This window comes from Pempheris klunzingeri, chromosome 8, assembly GCF_042242105.1.
Source record: "Pempheris klunzingeri isolate RE-2024b chromosome 8, fPemKlu1.hap1, whole genome shotgun sequence".
In the NCBI taxonomy this organism is placed as follows: domain Eukaryota; kingdom Metazoa; phylum Chordata; class Actinopteri; order Acropomatiformes; family Pempheridae; genus Pempheris; species Pempheris klunzingeri.
In genome coordinates this window covers 25522561-25542231 of record NC_092019.1, presented here as the reverse complement: position 1 = coordinate 25542231, position 19671 = coordinate 25522561, and the positions used below count along the sequence as shown (strand labels likewise).

General features: G+C 42.9%; 1 protein-coding gene across 1 annotated transcript; it reads left to right on the top strand.

Moving 5' to 3' along the window:
- The first annotated feature begins 426 nt into the window (after window positions 1-426).
- tmod4 (tropomodulin 4 (muscle)) lies at window positions 427-19112 on the top strand. Its single transcript, XM_070835120.1, has 10 exons — window positions 427-565; window positions 7842-8018; window positions 8796-8952; window positions 10100-10219; window positions 14479-14571; window positions 15111-15241; window positions 15438-15545; window positions 16516-16659; window positions 16867-17011; window positions 17191-19112. The coding sequence occupies exons 2-10, from the start codon at window positions 7917-7919 to the stop codon at window positions 17211-17213; spliced, it is 1023 nt and encodes a 340-aa protein (XP_070691221.1). The 5' UTR covers window positions 427-565; window positions 7842-7916; the 3' UTR covers window positions 17214-19112.
- Window positions 19113-19671: the final 559 nt, after the last annotated feature.

Here is a 19671-nt window from a genome sequence, read left to right as displayed (position 1 = left end):
TATGATAATGCAAAGAAATCTTAATATCAGTATTAGTTTTTATATCACAATCCATGCACCACAGAATGCCAATGCTAAATGGTTCCACAAAAACAAATAATAATGAAATTCACAATAAAATACAAGAGAGAGCAGCAGAGGTGCACAGGTTGAAAATGAAAGCCTCACTTCCGAGGTACAACTCTCAAACCACCAGGTGTCATCCTTTATCTTCCTGTGTGACCGCGCTCACTTTTAATTGAACGAGTAATGAGCGTTCGAGCTCATGTCCCACTTCTCCCCCACCCCCCATGCACGACTCTCGGCCTCCACCCTCCTCCCTCTCACGGCCAAAATAATAAAATGCTGACTTCTCAAAGTGCCGTTTGTCAGTATGCCTGTCTCAGCATAGCGGCCCAGAGGCTTGACACACAAGAGAGAGAGAGAGAGAGAGAGAGGGTGGGGGGGGTAGAGTGAGGGGAAGAGACAGAGAGGAGGGGGCAGAAAAAAAGAGAAACAACTTTCTCTGGTTTCTAACTGCAGGCTGTGCCTTGCCGAGGGGCTTCAGCACTGTGCTTCTGTCACGGTAGGTGTGAGGCTCTCTGTCTGTCTCTGTCTGTCGCTCTCTGTGTGTTTTTAGGGGAGGGGGTCCTGCCGGCATGTTGGGGTGATCCACGCTTTAATCTTTCTCTCTGGGTTGCCTGTCTGCTTCCTTAAGCCAGATCCTCATGTGTGACACTGTGAATGTTTGTCTGAGATGGGACAAAGCTGCAGCATGAAAAAGGGGGACGTGGGTGAATTGTGGCTCTAAAAGTAAATGTTTCCGTGTACAAGTTCGGCGACTTAATGCTCAACTGAATGTGATCTTCTTTTGATGCTGACACTTTGTGGGAGGCTTCTGCAGAGGGTCAGCTGGAAACTGAAACACTGACTGTCAAATGAAGCTATCAGTATGGTATGTGGAGGGGTTAAGCCACCCAATAGCTGTCCATCGCTGTGCAGTTAATTCGTCACAGGGGATTTGGAGATGTTGTCTCAGGGGGCTGTAGAGTTCGGAAACTGGGGACGAGGGTCCAGTTTGCCCTCTCCCCTCTGGTTAGGATTCATCAGTGTCTGACATTTGTCACGGTTATATACCTGCATTTAGTTGTGATTGATGAAGTGGGCGCCCTGCTCTTCATGTAGATCTGACCTCACTTCAGTTATTGTGTCAAAAGGTTGTTTCTGTGTCAAAGAGATGTTTTGAATTGACAGACACCACCTGTGAACGATCAATGTGTCTTGAAAAACAGTTCCACTTGTTGCTTCTTTATGAATATCCACATCAGTGTCCTGCAGCTGTTCCAAAAAAAAACCCCCACTAGATTCAATCTGAAACATCCATTTGGAGTAAAAACCTATGCAGCCAAGTCGTTCACTGGGCCTCAAAATGGTGCTCCGACACAGTCTCAAAGAGCAACCCATGACGGATTCACACGGCTGGAAGTAGCTGACTTGTGAAGCTAAAATTAAGCTGAGGGCAGATTTGGAATGTTACACTTGGGCGGTAAGAAGTGGAAAAGGCGACCCGCGGATGGTGACAAATCTTCTGAGTTGTCAGTGGCAGAATGGCAACCTGCAGCGTGGTCATTTAGAAAAAAACCTTTTCACTTGTGCTACCGTAGCACAAAAATGTACCTCTATCCAACAACAGCAACAACAACAGAGCAGTGGATCTGAGAGAAAGTACTGACAAATGTGTTTTCTGCACCGGCGAAAACAAACGCCCTGGCACAGAAGCAGAGCGTAAATCATTTTAGAGCATTTATGAGTGTATAACCTTTGTCACTGTGAAATCTAAACCCTTGTAATGGCCTTTGGCTTATAAAACACAGTCACTCCTTACTGCAGCTTGTCTCAGTGCCTCAGTGCTTTAGACATAGAGTTAGTGGAGCTCCTTGACAGATGAGGACAATAAGAAAGTGGACGGTGTACATGCAGTGAATCATTGTTTTACTGCACGTCTCCAAAGGTTTCTCCAGAAACCTTCCATCCATCTCAGCTACGATTTCAAGAGCCCACAGCCAGCGTGTTCCTCAAGTGACTGAAGCACCATCTGTACGTTTCAGAGCACTCTAACTGCTACGGCCGATGCGCTCGCTCACGCACTTGTAGAAACTTAACAGGTGGTTGGAGATTGAAGGACAACATTGTTGGCAATGATGAGGGCAGCGGGAGCAGCTGCTTTAGATCCCGTTGAAGGGAGCATTTGCCCGATCAGATCCTGACATTTTAGCATTAATTACAGATGATGGAGCCTTACACAGTTAAGGTACAGTCACATTACAATTCTAGTACAATTCACGAATGCGCTGTTCACCTCCCATTCACCTCCATCGAAGCCTGCATGATGGACAAATTCAAGCATATGTTTCCTGTTTTGGTGGCATCACCAGACTTTACCTTTGCTTTGACCGGGTGACTTTAATGGGTGAGCTCAGTAAACCAATAGTAATGTACCAGGTTTAGAAACTAGTCATTTTTCTAAATGTCCCATTGAAACCTAACATCACCTAACATGAACGGAAGAGTAATGGTGCATTCACGTGCTCCTCCGATTTCTCGATTCTTCCAGCTCTGGTGGGCTCGTGAGCTCCGAAATCATAATGTGGAGACAGCATGGATGCTGCAGAGAGGAAGTGTTGCATTTTATTTCAGAGAGTTTAAATCCCAATGAAGATTCATGCCACTATCCAAGCATGCTGGGACAGTTTGATGCTTTATATTACAAAGTGATATAGTCCCAGAGTTTTTGCTGTACACTCCCTAAAACCACTAAAATATTGCTTTATCTGACTTTTTACCACGGCCAATGGTAATAAAATAACATGTTGTTATGTAAATGACATCAAAGTTGACAAGTTGTGCTCCATCATTTTCAGACAGGAGTGGTTGTTCCCACTCGAGGGGACGTTCATGTGAATTTTCCCTGGTGGGAACTAATTTTTTGCAATTATCACCCCTTAGAGGTTTCCTCCATAGTGAGCAGAACACATTGTGAGATTGCAGCTGAAGGTGTACAGGTGATACAACTTGTTTATTTTTGGGGAGGGGGGTTTGTAGGAATTTTGGGGGCATTACTGCAAAAATGTCACTCTCAGAAGTCCTGAGAAGAGCTGTAATCAGTCTTAAGGGAAAACCCCTGTGTGGTTATCAGGAGGGAGGCCTTTTAGCTTAATCAGTTTTTGATTAAGTCATTAAAATGAAGTAACACATGGAAGCTCAGAATTTCCTATTTTCTTTAATTTCCCAATAATTTTATTTTATTTTCCCGAAGCAATGAACAGAACATTGAAGTCTAACAGCAGGTAGTTCAATTGATCTGGTATCAGGTGAATATGGTACAATACTCTGATTTGATGTGCTGCCTCACTTGTCAGTAAAAGTTAGCTGAGACCAACAAGTTATTCAATTTAAACTTTATTTGCAAGCCAAGGTCACAGCAAAGGCCTGATACCAACAGACTAATATCAGAGATTTACATTGTCTGCATTGTCTGGCTAGAATATCAGTAGTATTAACCTTGTTTTAAATACATTTAGCCACTGAATGAGCCCTGAGGGGGTCTATGAATCGAGGCTTCTCATTAAATCTGATTCGAACCGGCTGGTTCTCTGTCCCTTGAATGAATCACTTACTGTTGTGATAATGATGACACGGGGAAGGTGAAAAAAACTGTGACTGTCTGAGCTGACACCATTTAGAGCGCATCAGACCTGATTCAGAGATAACATAGAGGAGCTGTCATTTGTCAAACCTGAACAACATGTAGACACACAGGGCAGAAACTGCAGGTGCAGGAGAGGGTTGAGATTTAAACTGGAAACAGAAACGTTCAGAGCCAGCTGGCAGCAGCAGGTGACAGCCAGCTCTCTGCTCCACTCCCAGTCTGCTTTGGTCCATATAGAAACCCTGCTGGGACTGCTGGGGACAGATGCACATTCACAAACGTCCAGGCTGTTTCCAGTGTGGTCGGATGCTTCCTGGCATGTGGAACGTGCCAAATGAAATGTCAAAACAAATGAAAACACAACGAAGGGCTTGGCTGGTTGTCTGTTTACCAGAGAGCCAAATTCTGCCCATGCATTTTGTTGACATCTTATATTTTACCATTTATTTCAGTTAAAAAAAAGGAAATATTGTCATCATGTTAATGATACACGTGTAATGATATTGTGCACACATTCAGACTGCGGGTCGCTCCAGCTTCAAATCTGCTCGTCTCCCTTCAGAGGAATTTGCTACAGACAGAGAAAAAAGTATGTGAGGACACGGTCAGTGGACATGAGAGGTCAGCTGTCAGCCTGTAGTCTCACACACAAACTCCCCACAAGTGGTTTTGTTTCACTTGACATTGTATCAGTTCATCTTTTTAAAACCCATCGCTCTCTCTGTGCACGTTTGTACAGTAATGGTTACAGACTTCTAGTTCCACCTCCATACACCCCTATTTTTTCTTTCTTTTGCTGACAACAATATTCCCTCTGAATTGTAAAGTATTGATCTAATCTGGATCTTTTTTGTTCCCTGTCTAATCCTAGAGGAGGAATCTGCTGTTAGACCACCACACCAAAGTCAGCATGATCTAAAACAAGTCAAATGCTCTTCAGTTCCTTAACCGGCAGGCTGCTGGTCCGCAGTTGTCTGAGCCCTCAGACTCTTAGCTCAAGTGTCAGAAAACAGCCATGTATTTAGCTCAACAATAAGCAAGGCTCAAAGGCTTGACTGAGGCAAATCACATGAGCCTTGTTTGGATGGAGCCCTGGGTCGCATTCACTCCTTCAGCCACAGATAGCTCCCCACGTTAAAGACAGCACAACACCAAAGAAAAGCAGAGGAGATGCTCCAAAGGGAACTGGAAAAGGTTTATGATGTAGCTAATGAAACATTTTCATGCCAAAATGAGTCAACTTTGAGATAGAATACAGCCTGAACATGAAGATTTTTACTTTTGTTTCAACTTTTTGAGGGACTTTGCTACCAGCTGTGGCTGCTAGGCCCTAAAAGTTACATCACTGAATCCTATTTAAAAATCATAGCTTTTAAACAACCATAGCAGTGCAATATTTTCATACATACTACATAATTTAATGTTTTACAATAATATAGAACAGACCATTCACCATTTACTGAATAATTAACAAAAAAAAGACAAAATCTTTATTGATGCTCTCACTTTCCTTTTCTCTAACCATCACAGGAAGCTTGGTGTGGTAAAAGCTACTGTAGTAAACCATTTATCCCAGATAAAAAGTGAGTCTATGTAGATTTATCCTCCACCTGGCCTTCTGAGCTGCAGCCTCCTTCCCCTCATCCTTTAAATCTCCTCCATCTTTCTCAGCACTCTGCTGTGTGATCCCATGTTTGTGTCCTTGGCTTTACACATTAGAGCCACGCAGCTTGGATGAGGAGCTGCCAGGCAGACAGGAGCATGTTTCAACCAGTGGTTTTATCGCTTTCGCTATCAAAGGAAGATGTTGCATCTACACCAAGCTTTGTAATTGTTGTGGATTTCAAACATTAACACATGCACACACACATATCAAGCTGGAGGCAGACAAACCTGCCAAACAAACAGTGAAACGACATAAAACACAGGCAAACTTCGACAAAGCATTGATCCATCCTGGAACTCAAACTGTTTTACCGGCCCTCGTTAAGGAAGCAGTAAAATCGTGTTACACACACATGCACACACACACACATACCAGTCGTGTTTTGCTGTCACTGTGAGGACATTTTAGTCACAAGCTCATCCAAAATCCTGCAGATCCGTTGAACCTTCACTTCCTTGGATGGTGGGTGGACATGAAGACTGTTGGGTGGATCCAGGTTTGCAGTGGTGTGGACCATCAGCCTGCTGAAGGGCTGAAGGGGGTCACATGTTCAACAGATCCCTGCGTGTGGCGTCACAAACACATTTGCTAAAAGATGGAGCAGGAAAGAAAAAGAGAGGATGGTCTTTTGTTTTAGCTTCAGGGTCTCCCGACACACCAGAGACACTTGCTTAATATGTCCCTTTTACTGTATAGGGTGAAATACATGACCTTTTCTCAGTGGAATAACAAGCGTGTGAGCTGTAGCTGCCAGGACAACTTTCGCATCTCTGTGACCTTGATTATGTATTGTGTAAGTTAATGACGGCCTAAATAATTCCTTTAAATTCCTATAATCCCAGACCTTAAACGTGATTACATACGTTAGCAGAAAACAAAACTCTCACCACCACACCACAGATCCCACACGTTAATGTCTTCTGACATTATACAAGCAGAGTGGCTGAAGTGAAACCACACTCTGGGACCTGAGCTGTGATGGTGTTCTGCTGTGGCCAAGTTGGGGTGAAATTTGGACTGGAAGTGGACCTCCCAAACCTGATAGCTGCATTACTCATGCTTTGATCCAGAGTTATTGTTGTGATTTCTCCCAGTTTGGGGGCCCTGCCGTGTAGTTAGAACTTTCTGTGTGTCTGTGCCTCTTCATCACAGCATGTAGATATGTTTTTCGGGTGTGTCCACCACTGTATGAACAAGTGTCTGTCAGTGATAAATAAGGGATTGCACTTTCCACCCCTCTCCTCTCTTCATTCTGCTATTCTTAGTTGCTGTGTGGTGAGCTAAGGGTTTAGAGTTACAAAGACTTTGCTCTCTCTCTCGCTTTCTCTTCCTTGCCGTCTCTGCCTCGTTCTACCTCTTTGCCTTTCGGACAGCAGTGCTTATTCGCCTCTTGTGTGCTTTAAGGTGAAAATGAGGCTTAAGGCTGTAAGCGTGTAACCTGAAGGCTGCTGCAGCACATTCACGTAGACTCTGCCCTCCTGAGTACTGCTCATTTATTATTGGAAATCTATTATTATCATCATCACATTATTGAAGCGCTCTGGATAGGGCAGCCGATAAGCTCAATGAAGATCATGAAACTGTTTGACAAGGACAGTGGCTCCTAAAATACAGGGCAGGGTAGCCCTCAGTCCTTGACAGGACTCCAGGGGGTCCCCAGGTCAAATGAGGTCTGAGTGATTTATGTTTTCGCATAATAATTTGAAACCCTGGAGTGTACAACAAAACAGTGCATGTTACCATGTACTGAAACAAATGTGATACAATACAATAGTCATACAATATGAAATGATATGTTACAATAAGTATATAATATAGAAGTAAGCAATATGCACAATGTAATATTACAGTACAATATGATACAAACACATTGAGACATGACACAGCACAGTATTACACAACATGAACCATGCAACACTGTACATTAGAATGTGATTAGATGTCATTACGTACCATCCTTTACAATGCGGTGGGCACTGTGCACTGTGGTACATTGTAGTAAAAAGGGGACAATATGATGTGAACACAGGAAAGTCAATCACCATAATGTTATGTAATGTTATGATATATGAACAAATATTGTGCATTACTGTTCATTGATCCAATATGATACTGTACATTTTGGTACAATTTGATACTGAATATGATTAGATGATATAAAATGAAACAAAACAATACTGAACAATGCAATGCACAGCTCCACAGTATGTCAACAGCAGGTTTTTTTTCACCATTTAGATGAACAGTATAAAATAAAAGCATCAGGGAAATGGATAGGAACTCCTGGGTTAAAGTTAAAGTTTCAAATAAAGTACCTTACAAATAAAAGTTAGTTAAAGTGAAGTGAACTATATTTACACTATTTATTAGTGAGGTTGGGTTGCAGGTTCAGTTAGATCCTACTGCTCTAAATGAGCAGAGATGTTTTGCACATGGCCGTAAGGATTCCCCCTTCATCTCTCCCCCCTCTCCTCCCCTCTCTCACAGTGCCCTCTCGCCCAGGGGTGTGCAGCGGTGTGTATGAGTGAGTGTTTGTGTGTGTGAGCCGGATCCTCAGGAGCCATGTCGGACCCCAGGGACATTGACGAGGATGCCATCCTCAGGGGCCTCAGTGCCGAGGAGCTGGACAGGCTGGAGTATGAGCTGCAGGAGATGGATCCAGAGGTATGGGGAAGGGTTTGGTTGGCTTCGGATCACTTTCTTCACTGTGGTGCCTCAGGTCCACAAGCCCTGCAGGTGTCTAATCAGTCTGGTCTGTATCTACTTTCCATCCTTACTCCAGTGAGCACACCACTGATTACATTTGCTGAACACACCAAGTGAGCAGCCAGAGAATGAGGGCAAAAGGTCAACTGAATTATGAAATCAAGCCGCCCTCTCAACCATGAAGAGCAAGTTTTGCCGTGGCAAACTCTCCTAAATTAAAACAGAACAAGAAAATGCTTCAGGCCTTTTTTCGTTAAAAGCAACCATCTACAGTTGAGTGTATTTTAGATTTTAAAGTTATTGCACACAAGTCTTAGTAACAAGCACTTGTTACATGTACATGTTTTCTCATTTATGTTAATCTTAGTTCCTTTTCAGTTTTCATTTCATATTGAAATGAAAAATAACATTTGTATCCATTGTTCCTTCATAGTGTGTACCTGACTTAGGGAAGGTGACAATCGTCTCTATTGTGAGACACATTTAAAGCTGAAAGCAAATATTTCACAGCCATAGGATGGAGAATGTGCATCAAGAAACATTATAGTCAGTAATCAAAGAACATACATACATACATTAAAAGAAACGTATTACTCGACTGTAACAGATCATTTGATATGTCATAAGGAGTCATACACTTCCTACTCACTCAGTCCACTAACAGTGAATCCATCCTCCCATGTTCTCTAGTCTTAATGTCACATCAACATAACATTTGACCTCCTGTTCTCCCAGAATGCCATGCTGCCTGCCGGCTTTCGGCAGCGTGACCAGACAAAGAAGTCCCCAACCGGTGCATTTGACCGTGACGCCCTGCAGCAGCACCTGGAGAAGCAGGCCCTGGAGCACCAGGACAGGGAGGACCTGGTCCCCTTCACAGGGGAGAAGAAAGGTGGGAAAGCAGGCGTCCTGTCCGAGCAACTCTGCTCGATACGCTGCCACATTTTCCATTTACGTTATCTAATTTGGGTATAGTGACAAAGAAAAATCAAGTGCTCCTGTAAAAGATGAACTTGTTTTTACTAGATTTTTTTACATTAAGTCTTAGGCACGTGTTTGCATGGATGCAGAATAGAGGGGACGGCGTCAAGGAAATTTAGATTTTTTTCAGACAATGAAGTTGAAATTGCTATGCTCTTGTAAAACACAGTAAAAGCTGCTGTGTGTCTACATCACATGATCCTTCCCTCCCCTCCCCAGGACAGACCACACCCTGCATCGTAAAGCATCGAAGGTTGCATAAAGTGAACACATATACTGGACATAAAACATAGTTAAACACCTTTAAACATCTTCACAGAGTTGTATCCACCTTAGATCTCTAATGACTTGTGTCCTTTCCCTGTCCTCAGCCAGCTGCACAGCAGCACTCTGCACTCTGTGATGCACCACTGCACAGCAGCTTAGGCTCTTAGTCTCAGGTCTGTGTGGGGTTTTTGCAGCTCACTGAGTTTTGGGGCCATTTCGATCATGGCTGACATGTCCAGACCTACACCAGGAAACGATGTGGCTGATAATATTTGCACTATAGTTCTCATTTAATCAAAGGAAACCAATAATAGAGCAGATTTATCTACATCCCGTCAACAATTATTTTTTTGTTACGGATGAAATTGTTAGATTGAATGAGACAAACACAAAGAACAAGATAAGACAGCACAGGCCAGGCTCCAGTGGAGTTTATTAGAGCTGGTCCACAAATCTGTGATAAGCCCTGGCTTACTCGTGTTTTGGGAAACATGATCCAAACAGAGCTTTTACCGAAACACAGACAGATTTAATGTTTAAAACATTCAGTCTGCAGAAACCCCCTGAAGATGTAAAAAAGGAAAAAAGGGATTGTGCGTTAATGCACACAAACATCAGATGGGACGTCTTCCAGCTGTCTGACCCTTTCTCATACCTTTTCTGTTGCTCACCCTACCTGACTATAACCGTCTCTGTCCACTTCTTTTACTTTTGTCATCTGTTGTCAAAACGTTCTCCCATTTTCTCTAGTTTCATCTCTCAAGCCATCTACTCTTTCTTTTTGTCCTTAGGAAAGACCTTTGTGCCTAAGAAACCCCCTCCCATCCCCGAGCACGAGCAGGTGCTACTGGAGCCGGAGCTGGAGGAGGCTCTGAAAAATGCCACCGATGCAGAGATGTGTGATATTGCAGGTTAGTCAAACACTATTACTGTCATTATGATAATTATGGTAATAGTACCAGCAAAAGTAGTTCTCCAGTCATCCAGTCATCCAGTCAGTAAACCCATCGCAGTGCTTATTGGGTGAGTCCAGCCTGGGTGGGTCTAACAATCAATTAAATATTAACTACATATTAACATAACTACATATCACTGACTAACACAGTCACAGTACTACATACTGCATCTTAGCAATAAACAATAGCAATATTTTTTTTCAATCCATATTTTATAAAGATATATTTACATGTCCAGTAGGTGAAATATAGCTGCTGATGCATGATGTACACTTCAGTGGACATGTGAGTAATCATAATTTCCTCCTAATATAAAATCAATACTTGCATGACTCCTTAGATGTTACTTGATGTCACCATATGTTTCTTACCTGCAGGGTCTCTTTTTATAGAAGGTTTGAACAGAAACAAATGAGCAGCTTGGTGTTTCTGGCTGTCTGTCGGCCATCTTGGTTTCACTCTTATTTTTTTCACTTGCCATGGCTTCCCACTGGGTAGCAGTGGATGAGATGATGCAGTAACATCCACTGTAGTGGCTGATGTGCAACTATGCCATCAAAACTCATGCATATACAAGAAAACAGCTTCTGAATAGCTGCACACTGTAGTGACCTCTATGCATGAAAGGGTTAACAGGCCTGACCTGACACAGTATGGCTTTGTTATGGGTAGCAGGTAATTACAGACAGACTTAACATAGTCACAATGATAAAGTTAGTGTCCAAAATGCTACATGCTACATTCTGTGCGTTCTGCTAGTACAGTAGGTGGTTTCGAACACAGCCGTACTGTATGAACGATGGCTCAGTTCCATCAAGTGTCCCACTGAGCCGTGCACAATAGCAGGACCCCGGAACTACGGCTCATCTAAAGACATCAGTCACCAGGTAACCTGTCCTGCTGTGACGTGTCAAAATATCTGCTGGGAAAAAGGTCCGTTCTTCCGGTGATGTCAACGCTTTGTTTCCCAGCAGGGGACACAGTGTGACCTCAGTGTTTCATCACGGCGGCTCTGACCCACATAGCTCTATTATAGAGACCCAGTTATCTCTCGACTGTTAGCTCCATATTGTTCCCCTCAACACTGAGACAGACAGCTCAGTGGTCCCGGGCTAACAGACATGGCCAGACATGCAATGGGGTCCAATTCCCCACGCTCAGCAACACAAAAATAAATAAGCCTGGCCCCAGGCCACCAAAGGAAGGGGTGGACATGGAGATGGTGGGGGCAGAGATACTGTATCTGCTTAAAACAGACCGGTTGGAAGCGTCTGTGTTCACAGATAGACAAGCTGCAGTTTTTCATGTTTTCTGAAGCTCTAAATCATTTTAACACAGCTTAGAACTGACAGTGTAATATGAGACGTTTTGTTGGAGACTTTAGGACTTCATTCTCTCTTTTCTCATGATCTCATTTAAGATTTGTATATTTGACATTTAATGAATGTAGTAGATGATCTTAAAGTCTTAAAGTAGTAGTAGCTATAGCAGCATTACTCCTTAATCAACGTTACAAGCAAACAATAGAAATGGTTATTATGGTAACTGACTGCACTTGAGATGAAAATTAGCCATTTGGCTAAATCTGACACAATTACATCATAACTGTTCATGAGTGTTCACGGAGCCCAGTCCCCATTAGTTACTGCTGCCATGCCTGACATTCTTGCACGGCACATATCCAGCTCACAGTAGTGATATTGATAGCAGGTTTATCGCTCAAAATGAAAAATTAAATTAAAATGTTTGAAACCATGAATGTTTTCACACACTTGTTGCTTCTGTCCCGTAGGCTGTAAGCTGGTTTGGAAAGCCTACAGAGTGAGGTTTTCACTGGAGTAGAGAGAAGCAATTTTTAGTTCAGTTTGCTTTTATGTTTCTAGTTTTGGGGAGGTTTTGAATAAAAAGTTTTTTGCAGACTTGTCGATCTCTATAGACCCATGCAAAGATTGACAGGACTGCCTCGCCTTATGCTTTGTGCTTGATGGATAACTTGAGATGGACCAGGCTCAGGTAGGACAGAGCAGATATTCACTGGCTTTAACTAAATACATCAGTGAACATGTAAGTTACCTCAGTAAAAGTGCACGCTTGATATGCTGAATAAATGATGACTTAAGAAATAAGCTTCGATTGAATCATACAGCATGTTTTCTTTATTGAGTGTGATCCTTTGAACACCCTCTGACAGGCCAAACAGACAGACAGGCATCCGGAAAGACAGAGCAGGGGAGCCAGTTTGTCCAACTCCATCAGCCTGTCAGAGCGAGCGCTGTTTTAACCCTGGACGGAGTCCAGATGAGGATTAAACCTCAGTTAGCCTCTGTCACTCTTTTGTTTGGGCTTTTTGGCAAACAGACTAAAAGGGGATGAGTAGCTCGGCCGAGCCGCTTCATGAGCTCGGAGGGAGAACGGTTCGACGAGTCATCCAGATAACTTCATTTTTACATTTTATTTAGATTAACACACATTCTACACTGAGCTTCTTAGTTATCTGCATTCTAGTTTGGGCTGTAAAGCTACGGTGGGTTATTCTAAGGCCCAAAGCGGATGACAGGATGGTGTTTATGGTCAGTAACGCCCCCCCCCTCTAAGCAGGCAGCTGTCTCTCTGGCCTCCCTCTCCTCACAAGGCCCTTCCCATGGCTCCCTACACCGGGTCAGGATGCTGGTGGGTGGGAAGGTGGAGAGAGGGCGGAGGGGATGGAAGTGGGGACGGGGTGTAGGGGTGGGGGGTTGCTGTCACAGCAGTTGGCGTGTGACACAGTTTGGTTACAACGAGAGCATAAAGAGAAGCAGCAGGTCTGCCTCCTCCTGGACACAAACAGTCACGACACGACAAAACGTCACTGCTGTCTGTCCAGTGATGAAGGTGATTATCAGGACATATTCGGTTTTCTTTTAATATATTGTCACAAAACTACGAAACTACAGTAAAAACTGTTCACTTCTGGCTGACAGATAATTTGGCTGGAAACTACAGTTTATCATTTATATGTATTCAGTCATTTTGAGGTGCATGCACTTTACTTGAGTTCTGTCCAATCTTATATACAAAATATAGATTAAAGTACCAAGCCGTATATAAAGCACTGACAGTTTGCTCCTCTCTGACCAATTTTATCATCAGAACGCCTCAGAAACTGAACAAAATAGTTAAGTGGACTAAAAATAGGGAATTCCGTATAATGAGTGTTATTAATTTTGATACTTGTAGCTGCTCCAATCAGCTGTTTTGTTTTGCTGTTGTGTTTAAAAGATACATAGCAAAACAGAGCTACATCTAGCTATTACAAGGTGACGATATGTAAGATATTATTTAAACATGCTGTCAGACTGAAATGACAGAATGCCCTCTACAGAAAGGACGGAGACAAGACACGGGCCAGCAAATGAGTGAAGTTACCCATGTGATGGAAGTTAAGTATGTTAAGGATGTTACCGTTGTAAAATGGGTACAGTTTGGTTAGGTTTAGGCACCAACATTTATTGGGTTAGAATAAATAGCAAGTTACCTACAAGTACGTTAGAATAAGTCAAGATCGACTTTTGTGCTCACGTGGGACACGAGCAGCAAAACTGTCATTTTTAGGGCCAGTTCATACAGGAATAAGAATGTCTGTAGTCTAGTTCTGTATTGTATGTGGGTGTGGGTGAGTCTCCAAAGGGGAGGTTAAAAATCTACTCTCACTCTCTGTTGACCAACATCAAACTAATTTCATCACAACACTGACTTCTTTAGAAGTCTTTGGTCTGTAGAAGGAAGTTGTTCGTGTTCATAAATAGAGATTGGACGTCCAAGACTGGATTCTTCTTTCCTAAATTGCATGTTGGCTCGTAACACTGAGTCAGTATCAGTTAGAATAACACAGAGAAGGCTAAAGGCCCACCCGCTCACCCTGAAACTGTATAATTGTGTGAAAGTGTGAGATTACACTCACACTGAGTTTCCTGCTGAGCTCAGACAGCGATATTCTTATCTCTTCAAACAGACACACACACACTCACTAACTGGGTCTCCTTTTGTCTTGGACTCAGAATCATAAACATTTCATTTGTACATGAATTTGTCTTGGGTGTGGGGGGGGTCTCAGTGCAGTGCATGGACAACACAACAGCACAGGCTGTATTAACAGACATAACAAAAGCACAATCCATGACATAAAGAAAGATCCTATTCAAATACCGTGTGTGACTGCCTCCCTGTACCTGCAGCTATCCTCGGCATGTACACACTGATGAGCAACAAGCAGTACTACGATGCTCTGGGCACCACAGGCACGATCGCCAACACAGAGGGCATCAACAGTACGTATGACATCATTTCTATTTTATCATATTTTCATTAGAAAAGATATTTTACAAACTGCTACTGAAAGTCATTTGAAGACATGTGCATCTTACTCTTGTTAACATCTTCTTATTTCAATTTACACAGCTGTTTTTCTGTTAAAGCAAAGTGAAATACTGACGTGTTTGAGACGTTCAATTCAAGGTGTCACAGAAAGTGTTCTTTGTTGTCCATTTGATTGACCCATTACATATTTACATTAGATATTTCTTTCAGATGTAAGATGTAATGACTACTGTACATACATATAAACATTACATATTAGGGTCAAAGTTCAAGGTTCAAGATTATTGTCACTTAAAAATTGCACATTTGTGTATGTACATTTAAATGCATGGTTTTTTTTAGTTTGTATGCCCTGGCACTCTCAGCCCCTGAAACTATACATAAATAAAGTTATACATTTAAAAGATTCATTATTCATTATTGTGATCGCCTTGGGGATAAAGCGATGTCACTACCCCACCCTGCAGCCTTAACTGTGATGTTGTCAAAGGTGTAGTCAAAGCAGATCCATTTAAGATCTTCCCTGACGAGCCGCCCAACAGCACCAACGTGGAGGAAACCCTGGAGAGAATCCACAACAATGACAGCAGCCTGACTGAAGTCAACCTCAACAACATCAAGGTGAGCTGAACGTGAGGAACTGTGATGTTAACAGGTTAAAACGAACACAGTGTATTCAGTTCATCGGGAGAACAAACATTAAGACAACAGTGCAGCTGAATTATTACAGGTGTGTCAAATCTTTCATTAATAAATAATCATCACTTGGTTGAGAACCAAAGCTTACAGAGATGTCGTCCCTCCGTCTGTGCTGCAGGACATTCCCATCCCAACACTGAAGGAGATCTTTGAGGGTATGAAGGGAAACTCTCACGTGGAGTTTCTGAGCATTGCTGCGACCCGTAGCAATGACCCTGTGGCCTATGTGAGTAGCCCACAATGTGAAAATCATTTTTCATTGCAACAGGACAGCTGGCAAATGTTTTTTCTATAGTCTCGGGTTTCATTTCTTTGGTATGAAAAAAATGACATGCTCTTGTAGTACCATTATGTCAGTGTTTCAGATAAACACCACACCGTTCACTTTGCTACAGACACCAATGTTTCAATATGGTCAGTATTACTGCTTATTCATGCATCAGGTCCGGATCCATTCCAAATTCTAAGGAGTTCTTCCTTGGCCCATGTTCCACCCCTCAGGCCTATACACACCTTCAATCTTTATTTATATAGCGCCAGTTCATAACAGCGTTATCTCAAGACTCTTTCCATAAAGAGCAGGTCTAGACCAAACTCTTTAATTAGAGAGAGACCCAACGATTCAGGAATTCAACATTAAGGATTCAAGAATCCCCACATGAGCAGCATCAGGTATTATATTATATTGAGCAACAGTGGAGGAAGAACTCCCCTTTAAGAGGAAGAAACCTGGAACAGACCCAGGCTCAATGTGGGTGGCTTCTGTAGGGGTCCATGTTGGGTGGAGGTTGGACAGAGAGAGAGAGAGGGAGAGGGAGAGAAAGAGAGAGAGAGACAACACAAACAGCAACCAACGTACTAGCAGTGACTATAGCACTAACAAATTTGATGTTGAACAAGGGCCAGTGAAAACACAACCTTGTTTGAACCTGCATAGAGCAGCAGCAGAGTCCAGCCCCACCATATGTGTGATTCTATGACAATCAGTCCTATTCAAACCTAATTTAGGGATGACATGTCAAATACACAGGGAGATTTGAAAAGAGATTTTCTAAGTAACTTGACATTCTCACTTTCGCAATTCATTGGACAACACTGTTGTTGCAAAGCAGGAGTTTAGCAAGTATGAACATGATCGTTTCTTAACATGTGGTTCCGCACTGAACAAAACCCCTCTATTTGTCTGTGTGCACCAGGCATGTGCTGAGATGCTGCAGGAGAACACCAGCTTGCAGAGTCTTAATATTGAGTCCAACTTCATCACTTCAGATGGCATGATGGCCATCATCAAAGCTATGGCCAATAACGCCACACTGGTGGAGTTCAAGATTGACAACCAGGTCGGGAACACATAAGATAATGAGACTGTGGATGTACTGAACATCTCACTGCAGACTGAAACACAAGTAGTCAGACTGAGCGTGTTTGTTGTAACACTCGTACCACGTGTCTGTTCGGCACTGTAGCCAAAACCATTTTTTACTGGTCTTATTTCTAGAAATAGTGAACTTGTGAATGAGCTGCTTCTCCTCCTCTCTCCGGTACAGAGGCAGAAGTTGGGAGACTCCGTTGAGATGGAGATCGCCTCCATGTTGGAGAACAATTCCAGCATCCTCAAGTTCGGCTACCACTTCACCCAGCAGGGTCCCCGTGCCAGAGCTGCCATGGCCATCACGCGAAACAACGATATGAGTGAGAAATGCTTCGACTGCATGCTCAGAAACTCATTCTAAATGTGCATGTAAAATGATGAAGGGGTTGGAGTAAATATTCAAGAGGCACTGGGCAAGACTAATCCAGCTGATTTTGTTTTTGTCGTCCGTGTTGCTGTTATATCGCGCCGTCTAATCTCAACCTTATTCTTTTGTCAGTCCGCCAGCAGAGATTAAGATGAAAGCAACAAGGAGCGAACAGGAGAAGCCACCTCTCAGCCCCTTGGAGCCTGCAACCAGACTGCCACTGACAGCCTTGCTCCAGCTTTCTCAGCGTGGTGCACCAGAGCTGAAAGTGAAGTTGGGTCTTTTTTGCTCAGTGCGACCCCTCTAACATCCATGTCCAATCATTTCATTTCATTTACCACGGCCAGCTTTTTGTAGACTGCTGAATTCATCATAAAGGCATGTATAGGTCACAAGCAAAATGTGAAGTGTCTTTTTTTTTGTGCTTGTAGTTTGTGCATCGCCAGCATCATCCCAAACAAAAGGTTAACTCTCTTCATTCATGACAACATTTTCAATGTGGTGCTATCTGTGGGAGGGAAACAAACTGTAAATACTTTAAATAAAAATATATATTCAAGTATTTTTTGTAAATGTTTGGCAAGTTTAATTTTCTTGTTTCTACACCTTATGTGGACGTGGATATATGAATATTATTCTCAACAAATTTTGGTTTAAATGCTCCAAAGCAGCAGCACATCCTTTGGCTCATTTCAGTTGCTGCAGCTGGATGGAATTGTTTTGCAAAAGCTCAAATAAACTTTTCATTGTGTCATTGTTAATCTATGTTAGATCCAGGGATACTGGGAATACGGGATTCAGCCCAAAATGAGTTCTTCATAATGTGATGCAGCTCTGCAGCAAAGTGTGTAACTTTGTAAGACTCGGAATGTCCATCATTATTCTTATTATATTTCACTGCTGGAAAGATGCTCTTTTCATAAACCCTGCCTGTCTATGCTGTAGGAAGATGCAAATAATTTGGAAATTGTGACAACATGACCAGAGGTTACAGAGACAAAGGAATGCAGTTTTCCCTTTTGCTCAAAAGCTATAAGGTAAAAACCTGAGTGCAATGCCATGCTGTCCTCCCCGGTGTGCGGTGTGTGACTCTCAGCTATGACCTCTTCCTCCTCCACACGCCACAATTCCTCCAGACTCTAATCTGGCTCATGTATCTGACTCCAGCATTTACCTGTTTAAAACTGTTTTTCACACAGGCATACCAAAATTGTGTTAATCCAAAAACAGCCTTAGAGCCAAACATGTCACCTGGCAAAAGAGTGCATGGGGGCAGGGAGCATGGAGGAAAGGTCACACTGTTCATGTGCCTACACTGTAATGATACAAAGCCGGCTGAAAATCAGCAAAGTTCCCCTTTAAGCGATCATTTCCCCCTACCGAAGACTGACATATACTGCAGCATCTTATGGATGAGCCCTTCATGTAAAGAATCACGGCACTTTAATCCCCTGAAGTCTCTCCTGATCCTCTGACTTCCCTCAAGCGCACAAGCTATTTTTACCCCCCAAACCCTGATGGGAGGCATAACCTAGTCCACTGGGCTTGAGTTACCTTGTTCCAAATATAAGAACCAACTTCAAGAGGGCTGCACCCATGTGCACCCACCGAGATTTATGCACAGTGACAGCTGCTAACCTCTGAGGACTTTGACAGCATTGCTGGGGTTCCCACACTACCTCGTTTCTGTACAGGACTTGGACTTCATCTCCACTTTGACATGGCCACCCAGTAAGAAGCAGAACACTGATATTTAGTCTTCTCGAAGCTCATATTTCTAAAATCCTGCTGGCTTTGCTCACATTTGACATCTCCAAAGCATTTCTAGCCATAATCTGTTCTGAGGGTTTCTCTACCTTTGATGTTGTCTGACAGTAAAACACAGGTGTATTTTTGGATCGCACTGCAGGGTGCCATGAATACTGTGACAGATGCATTTACCATATTGTGTTTCATTTGTTTTTTTTTTTCTGTTGTCACATTTGCGTCAGAGAACTGTTAAAGTTGTAGCACTGAAATGGCAGACATGGCATTAAAGGTCATCAGAATTTAAATGGTGTTAAATTTGTCTTCAAAGCATTTTCCTAGTGTTTACCCACCGCTCTGCCGAGTCTGCACAACATGTTAAATGCCTCCCCGTGTGGTAGTGATGCTCTCAGCTCCAAAATGAAGTGAGCGTGCGTTCGACACATATTAGCAGTGTCATCAGAAACTAACCCATGTTAAGTCTCCGTGCCCCCTCCCATTGACCCTGATGGTGTTATCCAATTTATACCAACTGTTCAGAGAGCAGCAATGCGAACCAGTGGCTTCACTACGCAAATTAGCACCAATACAGCCTATCTGCTGCTGATTCGTGGTAAAGCTGACTGAGGATCAGTCCAACCAGAGAGGAGATGGAACTCCTCTCTGGTTGGAGAAAATAGTAGGTCACAGGAGCTGTGGGCTGTCTGTCAGCTCTTCTGATCCTGAAGGGTACATGGGCAAGAACTAAAGCTGATGTTGGTGGAGATAATGTAGCGGTGTTTAAAATCAAACTGTACTCATCACATTCATTTCTGAAATCTGGGAACACGGCAACATGGCTACCAGACAGGACAAGAGACACATGCA

What these genes read in the sequence shown, in the direction of transcription:
- tmod4 (XM_070835120.1), top strand. Translation starts at nt 7,917, where the DNA reads ATGTCGGACCCCAGGGACATTGACGAGGATGCCATCCTCAGGGGCCTC. An exon ending in TGCAGGAGATGGATCCAGAG is followed by an intron (nt 8,019 to 8,795) that starts GTATGGGGAAGG and finishes CTGTTCTCCCAG; the next exon opens with AATGCCATGCTGCCTGCCGG. An exon ending in GCAATGACCCTGTGGCCTAT is followed by an intron (nt 15,546 to 16,515) that starts GTGAGTAGCCCA and finishes TGTGTGCACCAG; the next exon opens with GCATGTGCTGAGATGCTGCA.